Source organism: Pseudophryne corroboree, chromosome 1 (genome assembly GCF_028390025.1).
Source record: "Pseudophryne corroboree isolate aPseCor3 chromosome 1, aPseCor3.hap2, whole genome shotgun sequence".
Lineage (NCBI taxonomy): Eukaryota > Metazoa > Chordata > Amphibia > Anura > Myobatrachidae > Pseudophryne > Pseudophryne corroboree.
The window spans coordinates 777505532-777532215 of NC_086444.1; the positions used below are offsets into that span (position 1 = coordinate 777505532).

Genomic DNA, 26684 nt, shown 5'->3' on the forward strand with positions numbered 1-26684 from the left:
GTAGTACCGAAACCGGACAGTTTGGCAAGACCAATTTTGAACCTCAAGTCGTTGAACCCGTACTTAGGGTGTTCAAATTCAAGATGGAGTCTCTGAGAGCTGTGATCTCAGGTCTGGAGGAAGGATAATTCCTAGTGTCTCTGGATATCAAGGATGCGTACCTTCACATTTTGATCTGGCCGCCACATCAGGCTTATCTACGGTTTAACACTGAGGGTGTTCACCAAGGTGATGGCTGAGATGATGTTCCTCCTCCACAAACAGGAAGTGAACATAATTCCGTACCTGGATGATCTTCTGATAAAGGCGCAGTCCAGGGAGAGGTTGTTGGACAGCATTGCTCTTTCAATCCAACTACTCCGGGATCACGTGTGGATTCTGAACCTTCCAAAATCTCACCTAGAGGCAACTCAGAGGCTTCCATTCCTGGGAAAGATACTGGAAATAGTGTCGCAGAAAGTGTTCCTTCCATTGGAAAAGGCATTGGTAATCCAGTCGATGGTTGGGCTGTCCCGAGGCCAACCCGGATATTGGTGCATCTATGCATTCACCTTCTGGGGAAAATGGTAGCCTCTTACAAGGCGCTTCAGTATGGAAGGTTTCACGCAAGACCTTTCCAACTTGATCTGTTGGACAAATGGTCCGGTTCGCATCTTCACATGCACCAGAGGATCCGTCTGTCACCAAGAGCCAGGATTTCTCTTCTATGGTGGCTTCAGACTTCTCACCTAATCAAGGGTCGACGGTTCAGGATTCAGAATTGGATTCTGCTAACCACAGATGCAAGCCTGGTTGGGGAGCAATCACCCATGGGGTGCAGTTTCAGGGAAGATGGTCAAGTCAGGAAGTCGACCTTCCAATCAACATTCTGTAACTCAGGGCTGTATACAACGCCCTTCTGCAGGCCTCATATCTTCTTTGAGATCAGGCCATTCAGGTCCAGTCGGACAATGTGATGGTGGTAACGTACATAAACCGAAAGGGTGGAACAAAAAGCAGAGCAGCAATGTCAGAGGTGACAAGAATCCTCCTCTGGTCATAAAAACATGCTGTGGCATTGTCAGCGGTCTTCATTCAAGCCAGAAAGGGGGTAACGTCTAAACATTACCACCGTATTTGGAAGAAATGCGTCTCTTGGTGTGAGAGCAGAAAATATTCTGTGGTGGAATTTCATCTGGGATGCTTACTGCTTTTTCTACAGTCAGGTGTGGATGTGGGCCTACGTCTGGGCTTCTTAAAAGTCCAGATTTAGGTCTTGTCCATTTTCTTTCAGAAAGAATTTGGCTTTTATCCCTGAGGTCCAGACGTTCTTGAAAGGTGTTCTGCACTTCCAACCTCCCTTTGTGCCTCCCAAGGCACCTTGGGATCTCAATTTGGTGCTGCAGTTCCTCCAATCAGACTGGTTTAAACCGTTACAGGAGGTTGACGTAAAATATCTTATGTGGAAGACTGTCACACTGTTGGCCTTGGCTTCAGAAAGACGTGTGTCTGAGCTGGGGCATTGTCTCACAAGATCCCCTATTTAATTTCCCATGAGGACAGAGCTGAACTCAGAACTTGTCAGCAATTTCTTCCTAATTTGGTGTCTGCATTTCACGTCAACCAACCTATTTTAGTTCCGGTTGTTACTGACACCTCTGCTACTTCAAAGTCTTTGGATGTTGTGAGGGCTTTGAAGGTGTGTGTAAGGAGAACAGCTCATCACAGAAAATCGGACTCGCTGTTTGTTCTTTATGATCCCAATAAGATTGGGTGTCCTGCTTTGAAGCAGTCCATTACACGCTGGATCAGGCTCACTATCCAGCATGCTTATTACATGGCAGGATTGCAGGTTACAAAATCTGTACAGGCCCACTCTACTAGGTCGGTGGGTTCTTCTTAGGCAGCTGCCCGGGGTGTCTCGGCTTTACAGCTCTGCCGAGCAGCTACTTTGTCAGGTTCGAACACGTTTGCTAAGTTCTACAAGTTCAATACTTTGGCCTCTGATGACCTTCAGTTTGGTCAATAAGTTCTGCAGGGAGCTTTGGTACTTCCCCGTGGTATTAAATGGATCCCCAGTATCCTCTAGGATGTAAGAGAAAATAGGATTTTAATTACCTACCGGTAAATCCTTTTCTCGTAGTCCATAGAGGATACTGGGTGCCCGCCCAGTGCTTCGTACTTCCTGCATTGTTACTTGGTTAAGTATTGTTGTTTGGTTCAGCTGTTCATGTTTTCAAGTTCGGTAAGCTTGGCTCTCCTCTTGCTTTTGTGTGCTGGTTCGTAATCTCACCACTATCCTTTTATAGCCTTCTCTCAAAGTATGTCCGTCTCCTCAGGCACAGTTTCCTAGACTGAGTCTGGTAGGAGGGGCATAGAGGGAGGAGCCAGTGCACACTATCAAATTCTTAAAGTGCCCAAAGCTCCTAGTGGACCCGTCTATACCCCATGGTACTAAATGGATTCCCAGTATCCTCTACGGACTATGAAAAAAGATTTACCGGTAGGTAATTAAAATCCTATTATTTCTAATATATTCTTTGTGTTGTTCATATATTTTATATAGTCAAAACTCTGGCATATTCTGGAGTATCACAGAAAAGGCTCCGCCTCATCTGCCTCACCTCACTGCACGTCCCTTGCTGATACCTGATGATTAAGCGTCAAGCCATTACCCAGGACAAAGCCAAGTTTCCGGACATGTGTTTTGTAGTTCTGAACCCCCAAGTGTAAGTTCTGTTGGTTAGCTATGCTGCCGTCTTGTCCTGTGACCTATCATAAGGATTTCTGTTTTATCAGAGTATAGTCACAGCCAACTGGTACTCATCCCTTCCTGAAGCTCAGCTAGACAGCCATTTAGGGTTGTTATTGGGTTTTCAGTAGCATGTATCCTGCAAAAAGCATGGAAGATGGTATAGAACCTTGTGGGACACCACAAGTCAATGGCACTGATGACGATGAGTATACTCCAGATGAAACTCTCTGTGAGCTGCCAGTGAGAAGTGATTTGAACCATCCAGCCTACACAAATTCTTTTGGTGCTCAATTAGAATTTCATGATCCACGGTCTATGGTCTAAACATTATCAAAATTATTTATCATTTTATAGTATAATATAAATTTGTCTTTCATTAATGTGTATTCCTTTGGTGTGAATCACTGCTTTACATAATTTGGGCATTTGAGACACCAACTTTTCTACAGTTTCATAAGTTATGCTTCCCAAGCCTCATTCAGACATTCCCAAGTTTTTAGAATTTGATGAGGTGACTGAGGAGGCCATGTCATAATTTGTAGAACTTCCTTTATTTAGTTACTTTTCAAATAACTTTTACACAGTTTAGATGTGTGCTTAGGGCCGTTATCATGTTGCATGATTAACCCCTTTCCAATATTTCGAGTTCCACTTGGTTCCACGATTCGTGTGGAATCGTTTCTTATCCATACTGTGGTATCGTTTCTTATCCATAGTTGATGTTGTTTTAATTAAATCTCCAACCTATCCTCCACCAAAACCACCCCTAAATCACGACGTGTCCACCACCATGTTTAACTGTATAACTTATACAATTATCTAACACACATCCTCAGACCATTCTTCGAACATACTGACGTTTTCTGATTCTGAAATTTTAAATTTGGATCTGTCATTCCAAAATACTTTTTCCCACTAATCCAGCATCCAATACCAGTGTTCTTTGGCCCATTGAAGGTGTTTTGCTTTTTTTTACAGACCTCAACAATGGTTTTCTGCAAGTTATTTAACTATTTAGACCTACATTACACAGATGTCTCTTAACCATATCAACTGATACTGGAGTTTGTCTAATTTTATTGAGTTCTTTTTTGAGTGCAGTTGCTTGGAGTCTTTGGTTTTTTGATAATGTATTTAACTTCCCTTTTTGATGTATACCTGGGTCGTCCATTAATTTTTTTTAGTCACGTTTGTACCTGTTTCTTTGTGTTGAGCTAATGTATACATTACACAACACCATGAAGTTTTTAATTTTTTTGCAATTTGTCAATGAGTATAGGCTTCTTCTGAAATAGTTTGAATGTTGCCACGCTATTCAAGTGAATGTTCGCATCTTTTCTTAATTTTGAAAATGTTATTATTATTGAATTTGCACTGTAAAAAATGAAATGAAAAAGAAAAAAGTAATATAAAAATATATTTTATATAAAAAAACACTATTGAGTAAAATTAATCAACATACATACCAGATTTATTAATGACCAGCTCAAAATTATATACTTTAGCATATCAATAAACTCTTAGGACTGCAATGAAAATAAAATACACTTGTGTTTACAAATAATATGAAAAATTTAGTATAGTACATTTGAAGTAAAGTCCTAGGGGTAAATTTACTAACATGGGAGTTCTATTTAAGATGGGATGTTGCCCATAGCAATCAATCAGATTCTACTCCTCATTTGTCTAGCACTTGCTAGAATATAATACCTGGAATCTGAGTGGTTGCTATGGGCAACTTCCCATCTTAAATAGAACTCCCATCTTAGTAAATTTACTCCATAATGTTGACATTTAGAATTTTCATCAGAATCAGAATCAGAATCAGCTTTATTGGCCAGGTGTACTCACGTACACTAGGAATTCTTTGTGGTACAATGCATCGCCAAGCAGCAACATGAAGGGGGAATACATAGCATACGAAGGGGGAAGAACATAGCATACATTACACACATTACACGTATGAGTTGATACTGCACATTGCAACTGTACAATAGACTCAACATATTAGACATATTATACATGTAGGACTAAACACAAAGGCTGCTTGGCAGAGCAGCACCGAGGCAGCCATCCGCGGCGCCAACTAGAACTCAAACAATGCACATAATACAGAAGATTTAAGTATTACATCAAAAGATAAACCACACAGACAATAAAGACAGAAAGCATAATGCAGGGTTGGTGTAAGCATTTTGGGTAATAACCTCCAGGGGTTGTGTATTCCACCCTCACAAGGTACCAGGTGCGGCAGCCATCTTAGGCGCTCTGCGTAGGATTACCCAGGGTGGACTAGTCCACCCCTAGAAGAGAACACAAAACGGGGAGATTGCAGAGTCCTTAGGTTCAGAGTAGGGTTCCAGTAAAACCATCAGGTCCATGTATTTTTCATCCCATCCACAAGTTTACCAGATGAGGCAGCCATGTTGGGCGCACTACGAAGGTTACACAGTGGGAGATGAGCCATACAAGGGCCAAATGCATTCACGGGAAAGCTGACACGAGTGTAGGAGTATGCTATACCCTGCATGGAAAGATCCAAATGAAGCACACCCTGCCCATGGAGGAACCATCCGAGGCAGCCATGTGAGGCGCACTGTGTAGGTTACTGCTGGCAGGGTGTGCAACCAATGGAGGTACACATTACAGGAATAGCACACAGTGGGGGGAAAGTACCCTGTAAGAAGAAAGAAGAGAAAGACACATTTGCAGGAAAACATTAATTTGTGAAAATGATAAATGTCCTGGTCTCATGAGAGCAGTGCGGGTGTGTGTGAGAGTGTGGGGAGCAGTGCGGGTGGGTGTAAGAATGTGGAGTGCACACTAATGTCCAATGGAACTGACCCAGCAAAATCTGGTCCTGATGCGCACGCCCCTCAGTTCCCTGCTCAGCTTGAGGGGTAGTCTTGGGGGCAGTCATGATGTTCTTGGACAGAAAAATAGCAGGCATTGGTCCTGGTGTTCTCAAGGCAGAGGTGAGGAGAGACCACATGATGGTCCCGAGTTGCAGTGTTTGGGGAAATTGTATTATTCGAGATTTTAGCGTAGTCCAAATCCAGTTCAAACTCCGGTTCTAACTCCATTCTTAAATCATATTCTTAACAATTGCATTCTTCACAATTGCAAGCAGGCCAAGTCCTGACTGCAGGCCTTGATAATATTGCTCTTAAATGCTCCAACTATATCAGCTGGCAAAGGGGGAGGTATGCAATCAGAAGTTCAGCTAATTAACAGAGGTTATTTTGCATTGAAGAAGGATCACAGACATTTGCAGACAAACTTCCTTGGGGTGTGAAAAGTGTAGCCAGAGAGAGATGAGAGACTCAGATATACAAGCATGAAGATGGTGTTTTTACCTGTGAAGAGAGGAGAATGTCATGATTCATAATGTGAACAATGACAGAACAGCAGCATTGTAAAAGTAGACAATAGAATGTTGACAGCCAATGTTTAATGACTTTAAAGTTAGGGTTAGTGTTAAGTTTAGGCTGCGATTAGGGTTAGAATTAGGGATACTCACCTTGTCAATGCAAACCGCATGTTCAACATGCCCACTGTCAACATTCACAATGCAGACATTCTGGCATGGTTGATGTTAAAGTCAACGTCAACATTGTGAAGGTCTCATCCCATCCATGATAACATTCTGAATCAGGGTAAATGTACTTTCAAAAGCATGTGTAAGTGGAGGTTGACCAAAGTAACCAATCAGATTCTGTCATTTAAGAATGTACTTGATAAATGCTAGCTAAAAGTTGTCTCCACTTGTGAACTTCTCCATTCTTTAGAAGGTTTGATACATTTTCCCCATAGTCATGTATTGTTTAAAAGCATGGAAGTACTACAGTATAACAGATTTTCAAATGCTTTCACCTTGGAATTTCCTCTATAAGAAAAACCAGTAGACAAAAGTTAAGATAAGGAAAACTCATGGGGGGTGAGGGGTGATTCAGCTAGCCAAAAATAACATTATTTTTCATATTAAGGCCACCATCATCATACATTGGCCCTCATTCCGAGTTGTTCGCTCGTTCTTTTTCATCGCATCGCAGCGATTTTCCGCAAACTGCGCATGCGCAATGTTCGCACTGCGACTGCGCCAAGTAAATTTGCTAAGAAGTTTGGTATTTTACTCACGGCATTACGAGGATTTTTCTTCGTTCTGGTGATCGTAGTGTGAGTGACAGGAAGTGGGTGTTTCTGGGCGGAAACTGGCCGTTTTATGGGTGTGTGTGAAAAAACGCTGCCGTTTCTGGGAAAAACGCGGGAGTGGCTGGAGAAACGGGGGAGTGTTTGGGCGAACGCTGGGAGTGTTTGTGACGTCAAACCAGGAACGAAACTGACTGAACTGATCGCAGTGGCAGAGTAAGTGTCGAGCTACTCAGAAACTGCTTAGAAATTTCTATTCGCAATTTTGAGAATCTTTCGTTCGCAATTTTGCTAAGCTAAGATTCACTCCCAGTAGGCGGCGGCTTAGCGTGTGCAATGCTGCTAAAAGCAGCTTGCGAGCGAACAACTCGGAATGAGGGCCATTGTCATTCGAGTAAATGATTAGCTCTCCTCATAAAATATAATACCAGGAATCTGATTGGTTGCTATGGGCAACATCCCATCTTAAATAGAACTCCCATCTTAGTAAATGTACCCCCTAAGGTCTCATTTCTAATCACGATAATGATTGTAGGAAGCAATAAAAGTTGATATTCTTTAAGATCAGGGCTTAAAGTTGTCCCGGGAGGCAGTGGAACTAATTTCTCCTGCCACCTACCTACCCCCCCCCCCCCCCCCCATTAGGTGGAGGCAGGGCCGGTGCTAGGATGTTTGGTGCCCCCCTGCAAACTATAAAATTGTGCCTTACCTCCTATACCCAATAAAGGAACAGTGTGTGCCAGAGGTGTGCCACAAAAAGGGGCCATGGTTTCACACGGAAAGGGCATGGCCACACAATAGTAATCCCAATTAGAATGATACTACACAGTAGCACATTCTTATTCATATTACACCACATAGTAGTGTCCCTTTTTCCCACTACACCACACTAACCCTTAAACAAGTTATGTCACATAATAGCAGGGATGGACTGGCCCACAGGGGTACAGCGGAAACCACCGGTGGGCCCTACTGCCTGGGGGCCCACCCCCTCCTCTAGGGATCAGGTTCCAGACTGTGCTGTTACTAATCTAGTACATTATTTTGCATGCACTACAGTATTTACTGTATATACCTATCTAGGGGACCAACTCTTGCAAAATGGGTAGATAAACCAATGTGGTGGCTTGGCACACCCCCTCTAGAGACTGGCCACACCCCTAAACATGGGCCCCTACCACTGCATCCCCCCGGTGGGCCCTACATGTTCCAGTCCAACACTGCATAGTAGTGTCCCTTATTCACATTACGCCATACATTAGTGACCCTTATTCACCTATCCTTATTTGGTCCTATTTGCCCATCTGCATGCATGACCAATATCTTTGCTCAGGGCTTCAGTCTATGTTTGGCCAGCTTAAGTGACCTCTGTCCCACCAGCATCTCAGCCCCTGTGTCCCTTCAGCAGCTCCCTGCCCCTATGTCTTATCAGCAGCAACTCCCTGCCCATGTCTGGGCAGCAGCTCCCTGCACGTGTCCTAACAGCACTCCCTGCTCGTGTCACTGCAGCTTGACCATTATTGAACATTTTGCAGTGGGGATTCGCATTGGTCTAGTTACGCCCCTGTTTGGGGCTGTGTTTGTTACATATAATAGTTTTATGTCTTTCAATGTTTATTCTTTTAGAGGGAAATGATAACTAAAAGTGAAATATCTAGTAAAAGTACAAATGTCTATTGAAGAGACTTCTAAATTTTATCCAACACTTGAATCTAACTGAAATGCAATTTCTTTACCCACAACATATAATCATTGCAAGTGGAAGCTTCCTGTAAGTATTTGTTTTCATGAGCTTCATGACAGCCAAACCATGAGGGGTATTCAATTGTTTGAAATGCCAGTTGGGTGTCTGTTTCTTCCTATCTAATAGACAGGAAAAAACAGACACCCAACTGACATTTCAAACATTTGAATTCCTCCCCATGTGTCTTCCCATAAAAATCGATGCATATGCTCAATATTGGCCATATGGTGTCACAAAATTGTATATGTATTTGCACATCACTTTTGTCTTTTCTGTAATTTTTTTTGCGCTCACTTCATTATCAAAAGCTTTAATTATTTTCTAGCACTGTTACAGTCCCTTTAGAATTGAAGAAACTGCCAGATTCTATCACAACTTGGGTGATACAAGCAGTCAGCATCAAGCAGAATCAAGGTAAGGTACAGCAAAATCAAAGTATCTGATAACCGTTGTTTTTCTAGTTTAAGGGAGAAATGAAAAATTAGAGAGTAGATATATACAGTATCAAATAAAGCAGATACAGTAGATCTAAGTTATAGTGACTATCTTCACATTACATTGTGTCAGTGTGTACTTCAAAGTTGCCATTCAGTACTAAAGAATACTTTCAGTATATATCTAGATCAGCATCCTGTTATGTACAGTCAATGGTATACTGTATACAGGGGCGGATTGGCCATAGGGCTCACCAGGAAGATTCCTGCTAGGCTGACGTGTCTGTGGGGCCTGTATTGTGTGTTGTCATGTGGTCCCAGCCCCACATGACAGGCAGCACTCAGTACACTGCATTGTCCCCATTTATACTGTTATTCCATCTCTGTAGTACAGCAACTCTGCCATCCAGTGAGGCCTCCATGGCTACACAGTATGTTACACCTCTTGTGCTGTCCATGTCATGCCACTTCTACTAAATTTTACAGGGACACTTTTAGTTCCCAATCTGCCCCTAGTCTCAGACACAACTGCAGCAAAAGACGCACGGAAGGTCCAATTGCGTACAATCAGGCCCTATGAGGAGGGATTCCACCCCCCCTCAACAGACCCCACCCCTTCCTCAGAAAGCACCAACATTAGGACTGCTCCCATAATTTCCTGACTGGTTTTCCATAACAATCCACCCCTAACTACCTCTCTGACTTAACAGTGCATTCATCTGCAGAAAGCTAGGCTGTACCACTGTGACATCACAATGAATTCAGCTGCAGACTGACTGTACCTCTGTGACATCACAATGCATTCTGCTGCAGGCAGCTAGACAGTAGCACTGTGACATCACAATTCATTTAGCTGCAGGCAGCTAGACATTACCTCTGTGACATCACAATGCATTTAGCTGCAGGCAGCTAGACAGTACCATCACAATACATTCAGATGCAGGCAGTTAGAAAGTACATCTGTGACATCACATTGCATTTAGCTGCAGGCAGCTAGAAAGTACTACTGTGACATCACAATGCATTCAGCTGCAGGCAGCTATACAGCTCCTCTGTGTCATCACAATGCATTCAGCTGCAGGCAGATAGACAGTACCACTGTGACATCACAACACATTCAGATGCAGGCAGTTAGAAAGTACATCTGTGACATCACAATGCATTCTGCTGCAGACAGCTAGACAGTAGCAATACACAAAATTTTTAATCAGGAACAGTGCGAACATTCTGCGCACAGCCCTTTTTGGGGCATGTTTTTTTGGGAAGGGGCATGGCCACACAATAGTACCCCCAATTCACATTACACCACACAGTAGTGCAACTTTATTCACATTATATCATGCAATAGTGTCCCTTCACATTATGTCACACAGTACAGTAGTACCACTTTACCTTATAAACGTTACTCCTCACAGTAGAGCCCCTTATTCACATTACATCACACTGAATTGATCCCTATTCAAATTACACCACACCAAATTGCTCTTTATTCACATTAGACCACACAGTAATGTTTTTTTTCTATACATTAAACCACACAGTAGAGCACATTATACACATAATACCACACAGTAATGCCCCTTACACATATGACACACATTATTAATGTCCTTATAAACATAATGCACCTTACACATTATGCCAACCTTTAATATCGCCCTTATAAACATAATGACACACATAATGCTCCTTTCACATATGTCGCACATTATTATTGCTTGGATACAGATGTGTCCTCATACATCTTGCCCCAGTATACCATGCAGTTCCCGTCCAGATCTGCTAACATTGGGCACATTTTTTTTTGCAGAAAATGCATCTTATTTGCATTGCTATGTGACTAGGATGCAGAAGCAGCTTCTGCTGATTAAAATGCTAATTAGCCTGCCTATATTCTGTGTGCGACTGTGGCTATATCTGCATATGAAATGCTACATTACACTGATTTCCAGGAATACACTGTAACGTAGTATTTCGTATGCAGATACAGTCGCAGTCACACACAGAATATAGGCATGGCGCATATATCTTTTTAATCAGCAGAATCTGCTTGTGCTCCTAGGCATTTGCCTATGCCTAGGGCCGGCTCTGAGTACTACTGTGATATCACAACGCATACAGCTGCAGGCAGCTATACAAGTCCTATGTAACATCACAATGCATTCAGCTGCAGGCAACTATACAGTTCTTCTGTGATATCACAATGCATACAGCTGCAGGCAGCTATACAAGTCCTATGCAACATCACAATGCATTCAGCTACAGATAAACAGTACCTCTGTGACATCACAATGCATTCAGCTGCAGGCATCTAGAAAGTACTACTGTGACATTAGAGATGAGCGCCTGAAATTTTTCGGGTTTTGTGTTTTGGTTTTGGGTTCGGTTCCGCGGCCGTGTTTTGGGTTCGAACGCGTTTTGGCAAAACCTCACCGAATTTTTTTTGGCGGATTCGGGTGTGTTTTGGATTCGGGTGTTTTTTTCAAAAAACACTAAAAAACAGCTTAAATCATAGAATTTGGGGGTCATTTTGATCCCAAAGTATTATTAACCTCAAAAACCATAATTTACACTCATTTTCAGTCTATTCTGAATACCTCACACCTCACAATATTATTTTTAGTCCTAAAATTTGCACCGAGGTCGCTGTGTGAGTAAGATAAGCGACCCTAGTGGCCGACACAAACACCGGGCCCATCTAGGAGTGGCACTGCAGTGTCACGCAGGATGTCCCTTCCAAAAAACCCTCCCCAAACAGCACATGACGCAAAGAAAAAAAGAGGCGCAATGAGGTAGCTGTGTGAGTAAGATTAGCGACCCTAGTGGCCGACACAAACACCGGGCCCATCTAGGAGTGGCACTGCAGTGTCACGCAGGATGTCCCTTCCAAAAAACCCTCCCCAAACAGCACATGACGCAAAGAAAAAAAGAGGCGCAATGAGGTAGCTGTGTGAGTAAGATTAGCGACCCTAGTGGCCGACACAAACACCGGGCCCATCTAGGAGTGGCACTGCAGTGTCACGCAGGATGTCCCTTCCAAAAAACCCTCCCCAAACAGCACATGACGCAAAGAAAAAAAGAGGCGCAATGAGGTAGCTGACTGTGTGAGTAAGATTAGCGACCCTAGTGGCCGACACAAACACCGGGCCCATCTAGGAGTGGCACTGCAGTGTCACGCAAGATGTCCCTTCCAAAAAACCCTCCCCAATCAGCACATGATGCAAAGAAAAAGAAAAGAAAAAAGAGGTGCAAGATGGAATTGTCCTTGGGCCCTCCCACCCACCCTTATGTTGTATAAACAAAACAGGACATGCACACTTTAACCAACCCATCATTTCAGTGACAGGGTCTGCCACACGACTGTGACTGATATGACGGGTTGGTTTGGACCCCCCCCAAAAAAGAAGCAATTAATCTCTCCCTGCACAAACTGGCTCTACAGAGGCAAGATGTCCACCTCATCTTCACCCTCCGATATATCACCGTGTACATCCCCCTCCTCACAGATTATCAATTCGTCCCCACTGGAATCCACCATCTCAGCTCCCTGTGTACTTTGTGGAGGCAATTGCTGCTGGTCAATGTCTCCGCGGAGGAATTGATTATAATTCATTTTAATGAACATCATCTTCTCCACATTTTCTGGATGTAACCTCGTACGCCGATTGCTGACAAGGTGAGCGGCGGCACTAAACACTCTTTCGGAGTACACACTTGTGGGAGGGCAACTTAGGTAGAATAAAGCCAGTTTGTGCAAGGGCCTCCAAATTGCCTCTTTTTCCTGCCAGTATAAGTACGGACTGTGTGACGTGCCTACTTGGATGCGGTCACTCATATAATCCTCCACCATTCTATCAATGTTGAGAGAATCATATGCAGTGACAGTAGACGACATGTCCGTAATCGTTGTCAGGTCCTTCAGTCCGGACCAGATGTCAGCATCAGCAGTCGCTCCAGACTGCCCTGCATCACCGCCAGCGGGTGGGCTCGGAATTCTGAGCCTTTTCCTCGCACCCCCAGTTGCGGGAGAATGTGAAGGAGGAGATGTTGACAGGTCGCGTTCCGCTTGACTTGACAATTTTGTCACCAGCAGGTCTTTCAACCCCAGCAGACCTGTGTCTGCCGGAAAGAGAGATCCAAGGTAGGCTTTAAATCTAGGATCGAGCACGGTGGCCAAAATGTAGTGCTCTGATTTCAACAGATTGACCACCCGTGAATCCTTGTTAAGCGAATTAAGGGCTGCATCCACAAGTCCCACATGCCTAGCGGAATCGCTCCCTTTTAGCTCCTTCTTCAATGCCTCCAGCTTCTTCTGCAAAAGCCTGATGAGGGGAATGACCTGACTCAGGCTGGCAGTGTCTGAACTGACTTCACGTGTGGCAAGTTCAAAGGGCATCAGAACCTTGCACAACGTTGAAATCATTCTCCACTGCACTTGAGACAGGTGCATTCCACCTCCTATATCGTGCTCAATTGAAGCATATAGAGGGTTGAATTCCACCTCGTTACCACTTCTTGCTTCAGATGATGGCAGGGCAGGTTCAGTAGTTTTTGGTGGTGCTCCAGTCTTCTGTACGTGGTGCCTGTACGCCGAAAGTGTCCCGCAATTTTTATGGCCACCGACAGCATCTCTTGCACGCCCCTGTCGTTTTTTAAAAAATTCTGCACCACCAAATTCAAGGTATGTGCAAAACATGGGACGTGCTGGAATTTGCCCATATTTAATGCACACACAATATTGCTGGCGTTGTCCGATGCCACAAATCCACAGGAGAGTACAATTGGGGTAAGCCATTCCGCGATGATCTTCCTCAGTTGCCGTAAGAGGTTTTCAGCTGTGTGCGTATTCTGGAAAGCGGTGATACAAAGCGTAGCCTGCCTAGGAAAGAGTTGGCGTTTGCGAGATGCTGCTACTGGTGCCGCCGCTGCTGTTCTTGCGGCGGGAGTCCATACATCTACCCAGTGGGCTGTCACAGTCATATAGTCCTGACCCTGCCCTGCTCCACTTGTCCACATGTCCGTGGTTAAGTGGACATTGGGTACAACTGCATTTTTTAGGACACTGGTGAGTCTTTTTCTGACGTCCGTGTACATTCTCGGTATCGCCTGCCTAGAGAAGTGGAACCTAGATGGTATTTGGTAACGGGGGCACACTGCCTCAATAAATTGTCTAGTTCCCTGTGAACTAACGGCGGATACCGGACGCACGTCTAACACCAACATAGTTGTCAAGGACTCAGTTATCCGCTTTGCAGTAGGATGACTGCTGTGATATTTCATCTTCCTCGCAAAGGACTGTTGAACAGTCAATTGCTTACTGGAAGTAGTACAAGTGGGCTTACGACTTCCCCTCTGGGATGACCATCGACTCCCAGCGGCAACAACAGCAGCGCCAGCAGCAGTAGGCGTTACACGCAAGGATGCATCGGAGGAATCCCAGGCAGGAGAGGACTCGTCAGAATTGCCAGTGACATGGCCTGCAGGACTATTGGCATTCCTGGGGAAGGAGGAAATTGACACTGAGGGAGTTGGTGGGGTGGTTTGCGTGAGCTTGGTTACAAGAGGAAGGGATTTACTGGTCAGTGGACTGCTTCCGCTGTCACCCAAAGTTTTTGAACTTGTCACTGACTTATTATGAATGCGCTGCAGGTGACGTATAAGGGAGGATGTTCCGAGGTGGTTAACGTCCTTACCCCTACTTATTACAGCTTGACAAAGGGAACACACGGCTTGACACCTGTTGTCCGCATTTCTGGTGAAATACCTCCACACCGAAGAGCTGATTTTTTTGGTATTTTCACCTGGCATGTCAACGGCCATATTCCTCCCACGGACAACAGGTGTCTCCCCGGGTGCCTGACTTAAACAAACCACCTCACCATCAGAATCCTCCTGGTCAATTTCCTCCCCAGCGCCAGCAACACCCATATCCTCCTCATCCTGGTGTACTTCAACACTGACATCTTCAATCTGACTATCAGGAACTGGACTGCGGGTGCTCCTTCCAGCACTTGCAGGGGGCGTGCAAATGGTGGAAGGCGCATGCTCTTCACGTCCAGTGTTGGGAAGGTCAGGCATCGCAACCGACACAATTGGACTCTCCTTGTGGATTTGGGATTTCAAAGAACGCACAGTTCTTTGCGGTGCTTTTGCCAGCTTGAGTCTTTTCAGTTTTCTAGCGAGAGGCTGAGTGCTTCCATCCTCATGTGAAGCTGAACCACTAGCCATGAACATAGGCCAGGGCCTCAGCCGTTCCTTGCCACTCCGTGTGGTAAATGGCATATTGGCAAGTTTACGCTTCTCCTCCGACAATTTTATTTTAGGTTTTGGAGTCCTTTTTTTACTGATATTTGGTGTTTTGGTTTTGACATGCTCTGTACTATGCCATTGGGCATCGGCCTTGGCAGACGACGTTGCTGGCATTTCATCGTCTCGGCCATGACTAGTGGCAGCAGCTTCAGCACGAGGTGGAAGTGGATCTTGATCTTTCCCTAATTTTGGAACCTCAACATTTTTGTTCTCCATATTTTAATAGGCACAACTAAAAGGCACCTCAGGTAAACAATGGAGATGGATGGATTGGATACTAGTATACAATTATGGACGGGCTGCCGAGTGCCGACACAGAGGTAGCCACAGCCGTGAACTACCGCACTGTACTGTGTCTGCTGCTAATATATAGACTGGTTGATAAAGAGATAGTATACTCGTAACTAGTATGTATGTATAAAGAAAGAAAAAAAAACCACGGTTAGGTGGTATATACAATTATGGACGGGCTGCCGAGTGCCGACACAGAGGTAGCCACAGCCGTGAACTACCGCACTGTACTGTGTCTGCTGCTAATATATAGACTGGTTGATAAAGAGATAGTATACTCGTAACTAGTATGTATGTATAAAGAAAGAAAAAAAAACCACGGTTAGGTGGTATATACAATTATGGACGGGCTGCCGAGTGCCGACACAGAGGTAGCCACAGCCGTGAACTACCGCACTGTACTGTGTCTGCTGCTAATATATAGACTGGTTGATAAAGAGATAGTATACTCGTAACTAGTATGTATGTATATAGAAAGAAAAAAAAACCACGGTTAGGTGGTATATACAATTATGGACGGGCTGCCGAGTGCCGACACAGAGGTAGCCACAGCCGTGAACTACCGCACTGTACTGTGTCTGCTGCTAATATATAGACTGGTTGATAAAGAGATAGTATACTCGTAACTAGTATGTATCTATAAAGAAAGAAAAAAAAACCACGGTTAGGTGGTATATACAATTATGGACGGGCTGCCGAGTGCCGACACAGAGGTAGCCACAGCCGTGAACTACCGCACTGTACTGTGTCTGCTGCTAATATATAGACTGGTTGATAAAGAGATAGTATACTCGTAACTAGTATGTATGTATAAAGAAAGAAAAAAAAAACTACGGTTAGGTGGTATATACAATTATGGACGGGCTGCCGAGTGCCGACACAGAGGTAGCCACAGCCGTGAACTACCGCACTGTACTGTGTCTGCTGCTAATATATAGACTGGTTGATAAAGAGATAGTATACTCGTAACTAGTATGTATGTATAAAGAAAGAAAAAAAACCCACGGTTAGGTGGTATATACAATTATGGACGGGCTGCCGAGTGCCGACACAGAGGTAGCCACAGCCGTGAACTACCGCACTGTACTGTGTCTGCTGCTAATATATAGACTGGTTGATAAAGAGATAGTATACTCGTAACTAGTATGTATGTATAAAGAAAGAAAAAAAAACCACGGTTAGGTGGTATATACAATTATGGACGGGCTGCCGAGTGCCGACACAGAGGTAGCCACAGCCGTGAACTACCGCACTGTACTGTGTCTGCTGCTAATATATAGACTGGTTGATAAAGAGATAGTATACTCGTAACTAGTATGTATGTATAAAGAAAGAAAAAAAAACCACGGTTAGGTGGTATATACAATTATGGACGGGCTGCCGAGTGCCGACACAGAGGTAGCCACAGCCGTGAACTACCGCACTGTACTGTGTCTGCTGCTAATATATAGACTGGTTGATAAAGAGATAGTATACTCGTAACTAGTATGTATGTATAAAGAAAGAAAAAAAAACCACGGTTAGGTGGTATATACAATTATGGACGGGCTGCCGAGTGCCGACACAGAGGTAGCCACAGCCGTGAACTACCGCACTGTACTGTGTCTGCTGCTAATATAGACTGGTTGATAAAGAGATAGTATACTACTAATATTATATATACTGGTGGTCAGGTCACTGGTCACTAGTCACACTGGCAGTGGCACTCCTGCAGCAAAAGTGTGCACTGTTTTAATATAATATTATGTACTCCTGGCTCCTGCTATAACCTATAACTGGCACTGCAGTAGTGCTCCCCAGTCTCCCCCACAATTATAAGCTGTGTGAGCTGAGCAGTCAGACAGATATATAATATATATTATATAGATGATGCAGCACACTGGCCTGAGCCTGAGCAGTGCACACAGATATGGTATGTGACTGACTGAGTCACTGTGTGTATCGCTTTTTTCAGGCAGAGAACGGATATATTAAATAAACTGCACTGTGTGTCTGGTGGTCACTCACTATATAATATATTATGTACTCCTGGCTCCTGCTATAACCTATAACTGGCACTGCAGTAGTGCTCCCCAGTCTCCCCCACAATTATAAGCTGTGTGAGCTGAGCAGTCAGACAGATATATATAATATTATATATAGATAATAGATGATGCAGCACACTGGCCTGAGCCTGAGCAGTGCACACAGATATGGTATGTGACTGAGTCACTGTGTGCTGTGTATCGCTTTTTTCAGGCAGAGAACGGATTATAAATAAAACTGGTGGTCACTATCAGCAAAACTCTGCACTGTACTGAGTACTCCTAATGCTCCCCAAAATTAGTAAATCAAGTGTCTCTCTAATCTATTCTAAACGGAGAGGACGCCAGCCACGTCCTCTCCCTATCAATCTCAATGCACGTGTGAAAATGGCGGCGACGCGCGGCTCCTTATATAGAATCCGAGTCTCGCGATAGAATCCGAGCCTCGCGAGAATCCGACAGCGTCATGATGACGTTCGGGCGCGCTCGGGTTAACCGAGCAAGGCGGGAAGATCCGAGTCGCTCGGACCCGTGAAAAAAAACATGAAGTTCTGGCGGGTTCGGATTCAGAGAAACCGAACCCGCTCATCTCTATGTGACATCACAATGCATTCAGCTGCAGGCAACTAGACAGTACCTCTATGACATCACAATGCATTCAGTTGCAAGAAGCTAGACAGTACCACTGTGGCATCACAATAAATTCAGCTGCAGACAGCTAGACAGTTCCTCTATGACATCACTATGCATTCAGCTGCAGGCAGCTGGACAGTACCACTGTGACATCACAATGAATTCAGCTGCAGACAGACCGTACCACTGTGACATCACAATGCATTCAGCTGCAGACAGCTACACAGTACAACTGTGATATCACAATGCACTCAGCTGCAGGCAGCTAGAAAGTACCACTGTGACATCACATTGCATTCAGCTGCAGGCAGCTATACAGTTCCTCTGTGACATCACAATGAATTCAGCTGCAGGCAGACCGTACCTCTGTGACATTACAATGCATACAGCTGCAAGCAGCTAGAAAGTACCACTGTGACATCACATTGGATTCAGTTGCAGACAGCTAGAAGGTACCACTGTGACATCACATTGCATTCAGCAGCAGACAGCTAGAAAGTACCTCTGTGACATCACATTGCTTTCAGCTGCAGACAGCTAGAAAGTACCACTGTGACATCACATTGCATTCAGCAGCAGACAGCTAGAAAGTACCTCTGTGACATCACATTGCATTCAGCTGCAGGCAGCTAGACCGTACCACTGTGACATCACAATGAATTCAGCTGCAGGCAGACCGTACCTCTGTGACATTACAATGCATACAGCTGCAGGCAGCTAGAAAGTACCACTGTGACATCACATTGCATTCAGCTGCAGACAGCTAGAAAGTACCACTGTGACATCACATTGCATTCAGCTGCAGACAGCTAGAAAGTACCTCTGTGACATCACATTGCTTTCAGCTGCAGACAGCTAGAAAGTACCACTGTGACATCACATTGCATTCAGCAGCAGACAGCTAGAAAGTACCTCTGTGACATCACATTGCATTCAGCTGCAGGCAGCTAGACCGTACCACTGTGACATCACAATGAATTCAGCTGCAGGCAGACCGTACCTCTGTGACATTACAATGCATATAGCTGCAGGCAGCTAGAAAGTACCACTGTGACATCACATTGCATTCAGCTGCAGACAGCTAGAAAGTACCTCTGTGACATCACATTGCATTCAGCTGCAGGCAGCTAGACCGTACCACTGTGACATCACAATGAATTCAGCTGCAGGCAGACCGTACCTCTGTGACATTACAATGCATACAGCTGCAGGCAGCTAGAAAGTACCACTGTGACATCACATTGCATTCAGCTGCAGACAGCTAGAAAGTACCACTGTGACATCACATTGCATTCAGCTGCAGACAGCTAGAAAGTACCTCTGTGACATCACATTGCTTTCAGCTGCAGACAGCTAGAAAGTACCACTGTGACATCACATTGCATTCAGCAGCAGACAGCTAGAAAGTACCTCTGTGACATCACATTGCATTCAGCTGCAGGCAGCTAGACCGTACCACTGTGACATCACAATGAATTCAGCTGCAGGCAGACCGTACCTCTGTGACATTACAATGCATTCAGCTGCAGACAGCTAGAAAGTACCTCTGTGACATCACATTGCATTCAGCTGCAGACAGACAGTACCTCTGTGACATCATTTGGGAACCAGTCCTGATAACTGTCATTTCTTATCGCTGCATATCATGGCAATAAGATATTATGTATCATCGGATTTTACAAAAAAATCACAGGCAGGGTCAGGGGCTCTGATAAAAGAAGTAAAGTGATCACTTATGCAATACTTCTAGGTTCAGCGCCCAGCACCGGTACTGTGCATGCAGAGATTACCGAAGGGGAGGGGGATTTAGCTGTCCCCACAGAAACCTATTGAGGTTGTCTTTTGTAAATGATAAAAGGGACCAGAGCAGATATGTCCAATATCTGCTGCGTTCCTCCTTATTAGACATCTGTTTTGGGGGATTTCCCACAAAATTCCTTAAGTATATGTATTTTGTAAATCATTAATGTTTTTTTTAAATAAACAGAACATGAAACAAAGTAGATACAGGATAGGGGGTACAGAAAAAAGGAAAAGTGGAGGGGGAATATTCATCTGCGGACACAGAACAAAGGGCCTAATTCAGTTTTGTATGGAAACCCGATGGTTTACATACAAATCCGATGGTTGTGGGGTTGCACAAGACCCTTTCTGTGCATGTGCAGAATGGATCTTATCTCGCTCTCAGACCCCCGTCATCCGCAGCATGATTGACGTGCTGCAGCATTTGGGAGGGCGGCACCTGGCACTGTTCTTCAAAATTCCCTGGTTTTGAAGGTGTGACGGGTCCAGGGTCTGCGTCGTTGGACGCAGAATTACTGGACTCGGGTGTCCAGACTCGAAGGCCAGCCTGTGTAAGCTTCAGCTTAGGCACGCTGACCAGTGCAGAAATACATTGCAAACTGCAACTGATGGTCATGATGATGATCCAAGGCTGCATCCTCAGAAGCAGCACTCGGGTCTCGCAAATGCATGCTGGAGGCATCTATCTCCTACAGATGCCTGCTGCTGCATTTTAATTACACAGAATTGCGCAGCCGCTTCCTTGCAATTCCATACGTTAGTAGAGATTACAATTGCACATTATCCCTATATTTGAATCACAAATCTAGGTTTTCTTTTATATTCTGGAGGAGCAGTTAGTACACTTATATTTTAAATATTTAATAAAAGTAACATTTTAAATGACAATAGTAAATGGCAATTCTCCTTTAAAAGCGCAGTAAACCGAAAAACATACAGCTCATACACCTTTCAGATAAATCAACACAAAATCCTTATAATACGATCACAGAAGGAAGGAGTATTAAAGGTACACAAAAACGCTCGTCCTCTGAGGGATGGATAATAATCGTATCAAGGTGCAATAATATTCTTATTCCTTAAAACTAAGCTTAAATCTTTTTAGCAAAAGATTTATTAAAAATAAACACAATGATAATATCAATACATTAGAGACAACGGTATATGAGGTGCCTCAGTGTATATAGAGGTACAGGTTAAGTATCCCATATCCAAATATTCCGAAATACGTAATATTCTGAAATACGGAATTTTTTGAGCGAGAGTGAGATAGTGAAACCTTTGTTTTCTGATGGCTCAATGTACACAAACTTTGTTTAATACACAAAGTTATTAAAAATATTGTATTAAATGACCTTCAGGCTGTGTGTATAAGGTGTAAATGAAACATAAATGAATTGTGTGAATATACACACACTTTGTTTAATGCACAAAGTTAATACAAATATTGGCTAAAATTACCTTCAGGCTGTGTGCATAAGGTGTATATGAAACATAAATGCATTCTGTGCTCAGACTTAGGTCCCATCGCCATGATATCTCATTATGGTATGCAATTATTCCAAAATACGGAAAAATCCAATATCCAAAATACTACTGGTCCCAAGCATTTTGGATAAGGGATACTCAACCTGTATTAATCTCATAATAAAGTGTCTCTAGTGCATAAAAATCAAAGGCGTTGTCCATTCTAGTCCATACCATAAATGGCTGGTGGTGTGTGTCACTGTCAACAGTTGTAGATTGGCTCGAAGTCTGGATTGTATGCAGGTCAAACAACACACCACCCAGCTTTGCCTTAATGGAGGAATCAAAATGGAGGGGTTTGGTCAGAATGGTGCATGACGTTCACACAACGTGTTTCAGGTAACTAGGAACCATTTTTCAATTGTAGATGCTATGCTGTACAGTGGTGCAGTATTTACGGTCCTAATCCGGATATTGTGCCTAATTCAGACCTGATCGTAGCAGCAAATTTGTTAGCAGATGGGCAACACCATGGTGGTCATTCCGAGATGATCACAGCCAGCAACTTTTTGCTGCTGCTGCGATCAACTAGTCCACTCCTATAGGGGACTGTATTTTAGCTTAGCAGGGCTGTGATCGCTTGTGCAGCCCTGCTAAGCTAAAAAAATTTCAAGCAGAACAAAACCAGCCCTGGACATACTTACCCTGTGCGATGATCTCAGCGATGCTGGGGCCAGCTTTGACGTCAGACATCCACCCTCCGTTCTCCTGGACACGCCTGCGTTTTCTTCACCACTCCCCGAAAATGGCAGGCATCGGTCCAGTGACACTGAGGAACGCCTTCTTTCTGTCAATCTTCTTGCGGTTGTCTCTGCGACCGCTTTCTTCGTTGTACGCGACGTGACCTGGCGACCCTTGTCGCCGGGCAACGTCACGCGTGCGCAGTGCGGCAGCAACGCATGCACATTCCGGACCAGTTTGCACCGCAGCGACAAACCGCTGCGTGTGAACGGGTCGGAATGACCCCTCATGTGCACTGCAGGGGAGGCAGATATAACATGTGCTGAGAGAGTTAGATTTGGGTGTGGTGTGTTAAAACTGAAATCTAAATTGTGGTGTAAGAATAAAGCAGCCAGTATTTACCCTGCACAGAAACAATATAACCCACCCAAATCTAAGTCTCTCTGCACATGTTATATCTGCCCCCCTTGCAGTGCACATGGTTTTGCCCATCTGCTAACAAATTTGCTGCTACGATCAGGTCTGAATTAGGCCCATTGTATCCCCAAACTTCTGCTCTAATTGGTGCCGCGCTGTTTGCTACGGCCGGAAACCAGAAGTGTTTTTTGTGGTTCATTGTGCTTTCCATTTCCCGGAACCAGAAGTTGCAACTGCGCTTCAGCGTGCGTTCCATTAATGGAACCAAATGTTCGGGAGCACATCCAAGGTTCAAAAATTGTTTGAAAACAGTGGTTGAAGACTATATTTGTATAACAATCATTTATAGCAGAGTTTTATTAAAATAGTACATCATATTCATTATGATGCTTTTAATTTTTTCTGAGATGAAGACATTGAATAATTCTCATGTTCCACCTATCGTGTACTAATGCAGTACTTAGTATTCCTGCACAGTCCAACCCTACCTGACTGGTAGGTGGAGTTAATCTAGATGTGTAATGCTTGAAAAATCCGGATGACATAAAAGATAAAAGAAAGGTAAAAGGCAAAAGTTAAAAACTGAGTAAATATAATTAAAAACATGATTAAATTCACTCTAAAAACCCTTGTAATTAGAAAAGAGAAATTAACCCATTTGGGATAAGAGTGGTTAATCTATATATCCACTCCTTTCCATGTTGTGCAAGTCCTTTTTCCCACATTTTTAATAAATCTTTTGCTAAAAAGATTTAAACCTACAAATAGGTTTGTTTAAGGCATAAGAATATTATTGCACCTTGATATGATTAGTATCCATCCCTCAGCGGAAGAACACTATTGTGTACCTTTTATACTGTTTCCTTCTGTAACATTTTAATTGAACCAATATAAACATTTATAAGCATGCCACAGATAGAGTTTTTTTCTTTTTCTTTTTTGAAACATTGAACAATAAAAACCCTCCCAGCAATCAGCAATACCCTTTACATTACAGCAGTACCTCCACACACATTAAAGTAATCACAAGTACACCCAACACAATTTACAGTAACCCAAAGCCGTAACTAGATATTTGGTGCCCTGTGGGGAAGGGAAGTGGCCACAAAATAGTACCAATTTAAATTATGCCACACAGTAGTGCAACTTTATTCACATTACACCACACAGTAGTGTCCGTTATTCATATTACATCACACAGTGGTCCTCTTTTTCACGATCCATCACACAATAGTACCCCTTCCCCTTTATACACATTCTGCCACACAGTAGAGCCCCGTATACATGTTACACCACACAGCATAGCCCCTTATTCACATCATGCCACACAGTAATTACCCATTATAAACATTATGCCACAAATTAGCTCCCCTTTATTAATAAACAGTTGAGTCACTTTTACTTGTGGAATAGGCTCTTTGCCTGCCTAACATGCCCCACTGGTCTGAGGCCTGATTGTGCCCATAGGCCTAATGCCCGACACCTGGTGGTCTAGGGAGCGGGGGTAAGTTACCAGTGGCCAAGGCCACCTACCAGTAATCTGTGAGAGGCTACAGTGGGTAGCTTCATTTAGCCCTTTGCTTCCCACCACCTGCAGCATTCACCAGTCCTCATTTTTGTCTTCTGTTCTCTTCCGTGGCAGCCGGAGCTCTTCAACAAATGTCTTCTACTGACCACCATAGGCTCCACTTGGAGGTGTCTGACATCAGATTCCACAAGTAGGTAGAGCTATGATATGCAGAGCTTTGATTGGCTTGCTGCAGCTGCTTATCTTTGGTTTCTAACTCAAATAGACCCTCTACCTATTTGCTGCCAGTCCACAAGCCTCAATTGGCTCATGGTGGCCCCCAAATTTTAAAGTGGCATCACATCCACTTGCCCAGCGATTGGCAAATAGAGATCGAGGTGGCAACCAGTTACACCCATAGGGCAACCTGCACTCTGTACGGCATCTCTGGCCACACCACCCTAGTTACAGGTCTGCAGTAACCAGCAGTACCCAACAGATATCAACAATACTCAGGTACAAGATACAAAGGCATATCTATAATGGGTGCAGTGCACTTGGCCCCTGTGTCGGGGTAAGGGGGGGGGGGGGCACACTGCACGCTCTGCACCTATTTTTGCACTACTTACCTCTCTGGTGTCTCGCATCGGCAGGAACAGGGCTGTATAAATCACTAGTTAAATGGTGCGATTTTCCCAACATTTTCCATATGAGCAGTTGAAAAAATTGCATGGAAAATGGTCGCCGCATCGTGGCTGCTGCACTATTTTCTCGTAGACCTGCATACCACCTAGTGCTCAGAGTCAATATGCTGTAGCTACGCTGCCTGCAAGAGAAGAGGGGACCTGGATGCGCCTGCTTAGATAGGATGTTGCTATTAAACAATGTACAATTGTTATTAAGAGAAATATGTGTCAAAAAGACATTTTTCACACCATTATACCAACACCACTAACCTGGACTGCGGACATAAGATACATTCATTGATTCATGTTATGTAAGCTAAATTCTGAGTCTACCACCGTCATGTTGTGATAGAAAGTGAGATTCCTAAGATCAGAGCCGGGATGTAATCAAGTTCGGGGTGCAGGACGAACTCAGACTTTTTTTTAAAGGGGAAATCATGTACAAGGCCAAACCATGCCTTGTACAATTGCCCCTTTAAATTAAAGTCCAAGTTCGGTGGCATCCTGCACGGCCGCCAAACTCGGACTTCATTGCATCCCGCCCCAGATTATGTTTTTTTACCTAAACTGTTGGTAAGACAGTACCCACGATAGCCTCACTTTCCTGTACTTAGCTGGCAGTCTTCTGACCTCTCTCCCTAATACTTAGTCCACACAAAGAACTGCTGCTCACTAGATGCTTTTGTTTTGTGTAGTTTCTGCTTAAACCTTAAAAAACACTGCTGCGGGTCGGGAAGCGACGAGTAGCTCCTGGCCAGCACGCTAAAGCTGCACTGGTCTGGAGCTACTCTTGAAGTGCAAAGGCATCGCCGCTTTGCGATGCCTTTGCACTTCTGTGGGGGAGGGGGGGCGGCACTGACATGCGGGGTGGACTAGCCCTGTGCTGGGCATCCCCACGCATGTCAGTGTGTATGATCGTAGCTGTGCTAAACTTAGCACAGCTACGATCATCTCGGAATGAGGGCCTATATACAGATTGTGTGCTTTTTGGCCCTCATTCCGAGATGATTGTAGCTGTTCTAAATTTAGCACAGCTACGATCATTCACACTGACATTAGGTGGACGCCCAGCACAGGGCTATCCCACCCTGCATGTCAGTGCCGCCCCCCCCCCTGCAGAAGTGCAAAGGCATCGCACAGCGACGATGCCTTTGCACTTCAAGAGTAGCTCCCGACCAGCGCAGCCTTAGCGTGCTGGCCGGGAGCTACTTGTTGCTCCCCAGCCTGCAGCGGCTGCGTATGATGTCACGCAGCCGTTGCAGGCCACTCCCCGCACGGTCATGCCATGCCTCCGGCCAACGCAGCCGTTCCGCCCCTCCCGCCCAGCGACCGCCTCTGCCTGCCAATCAGGCAGAGGTGATCGCAGCCCAGCTATGGTCTTTGGCCATCTGGCATGCGCTGGCGCACTACGGTGCCGGCGCATGCGCAGTGGGTACTCGTTCGCTCAGCTGCGATAAAAAGCAGCGAGCGAATGGGTCAGAATGACCCCCCTTATGCTTTGAGTTGCTGTTACCATGATTGGCTGTAATACATACAAGTAATTAGGCACCTAATAAAGTGGTCACTGTGCATATTCACATGTAAAACATATCCCATAGAGTACTGTAAATGAAGTAAGTAAACAGTATGAATAACTTGCCCACAAATTAATTAAAAAAATCCTTATATTTAACTGTATACATTAAAGATATTAGTTTATATATTAAATATTAATACTGTTAGTCTTTTGCACTGTACATTTTGTG

General features: G+C 44.3%; 1 protein-coding gene across 1 annotated transcript in view; it reads left to right on the forward strand.

Annotated features, from left to right (window-relative positions):
- LOC134910100 (complement C3-like) overlaps positions 1-26684 on the forward strand; it is a 465863-nt gene that overhangs the window by 274702 nt on the left and 164477 nt on the right. Inside the window, exon 19 of the mRNA XM_063917765.1 lies at positions 8953-9041. Coding sequence (XP_063773835.1) covers positions 8953-9041 — 89 coding nt within the window. The remainder of the gene's footprint in view (positions 1-8952; positions 9042-26684) is intronic.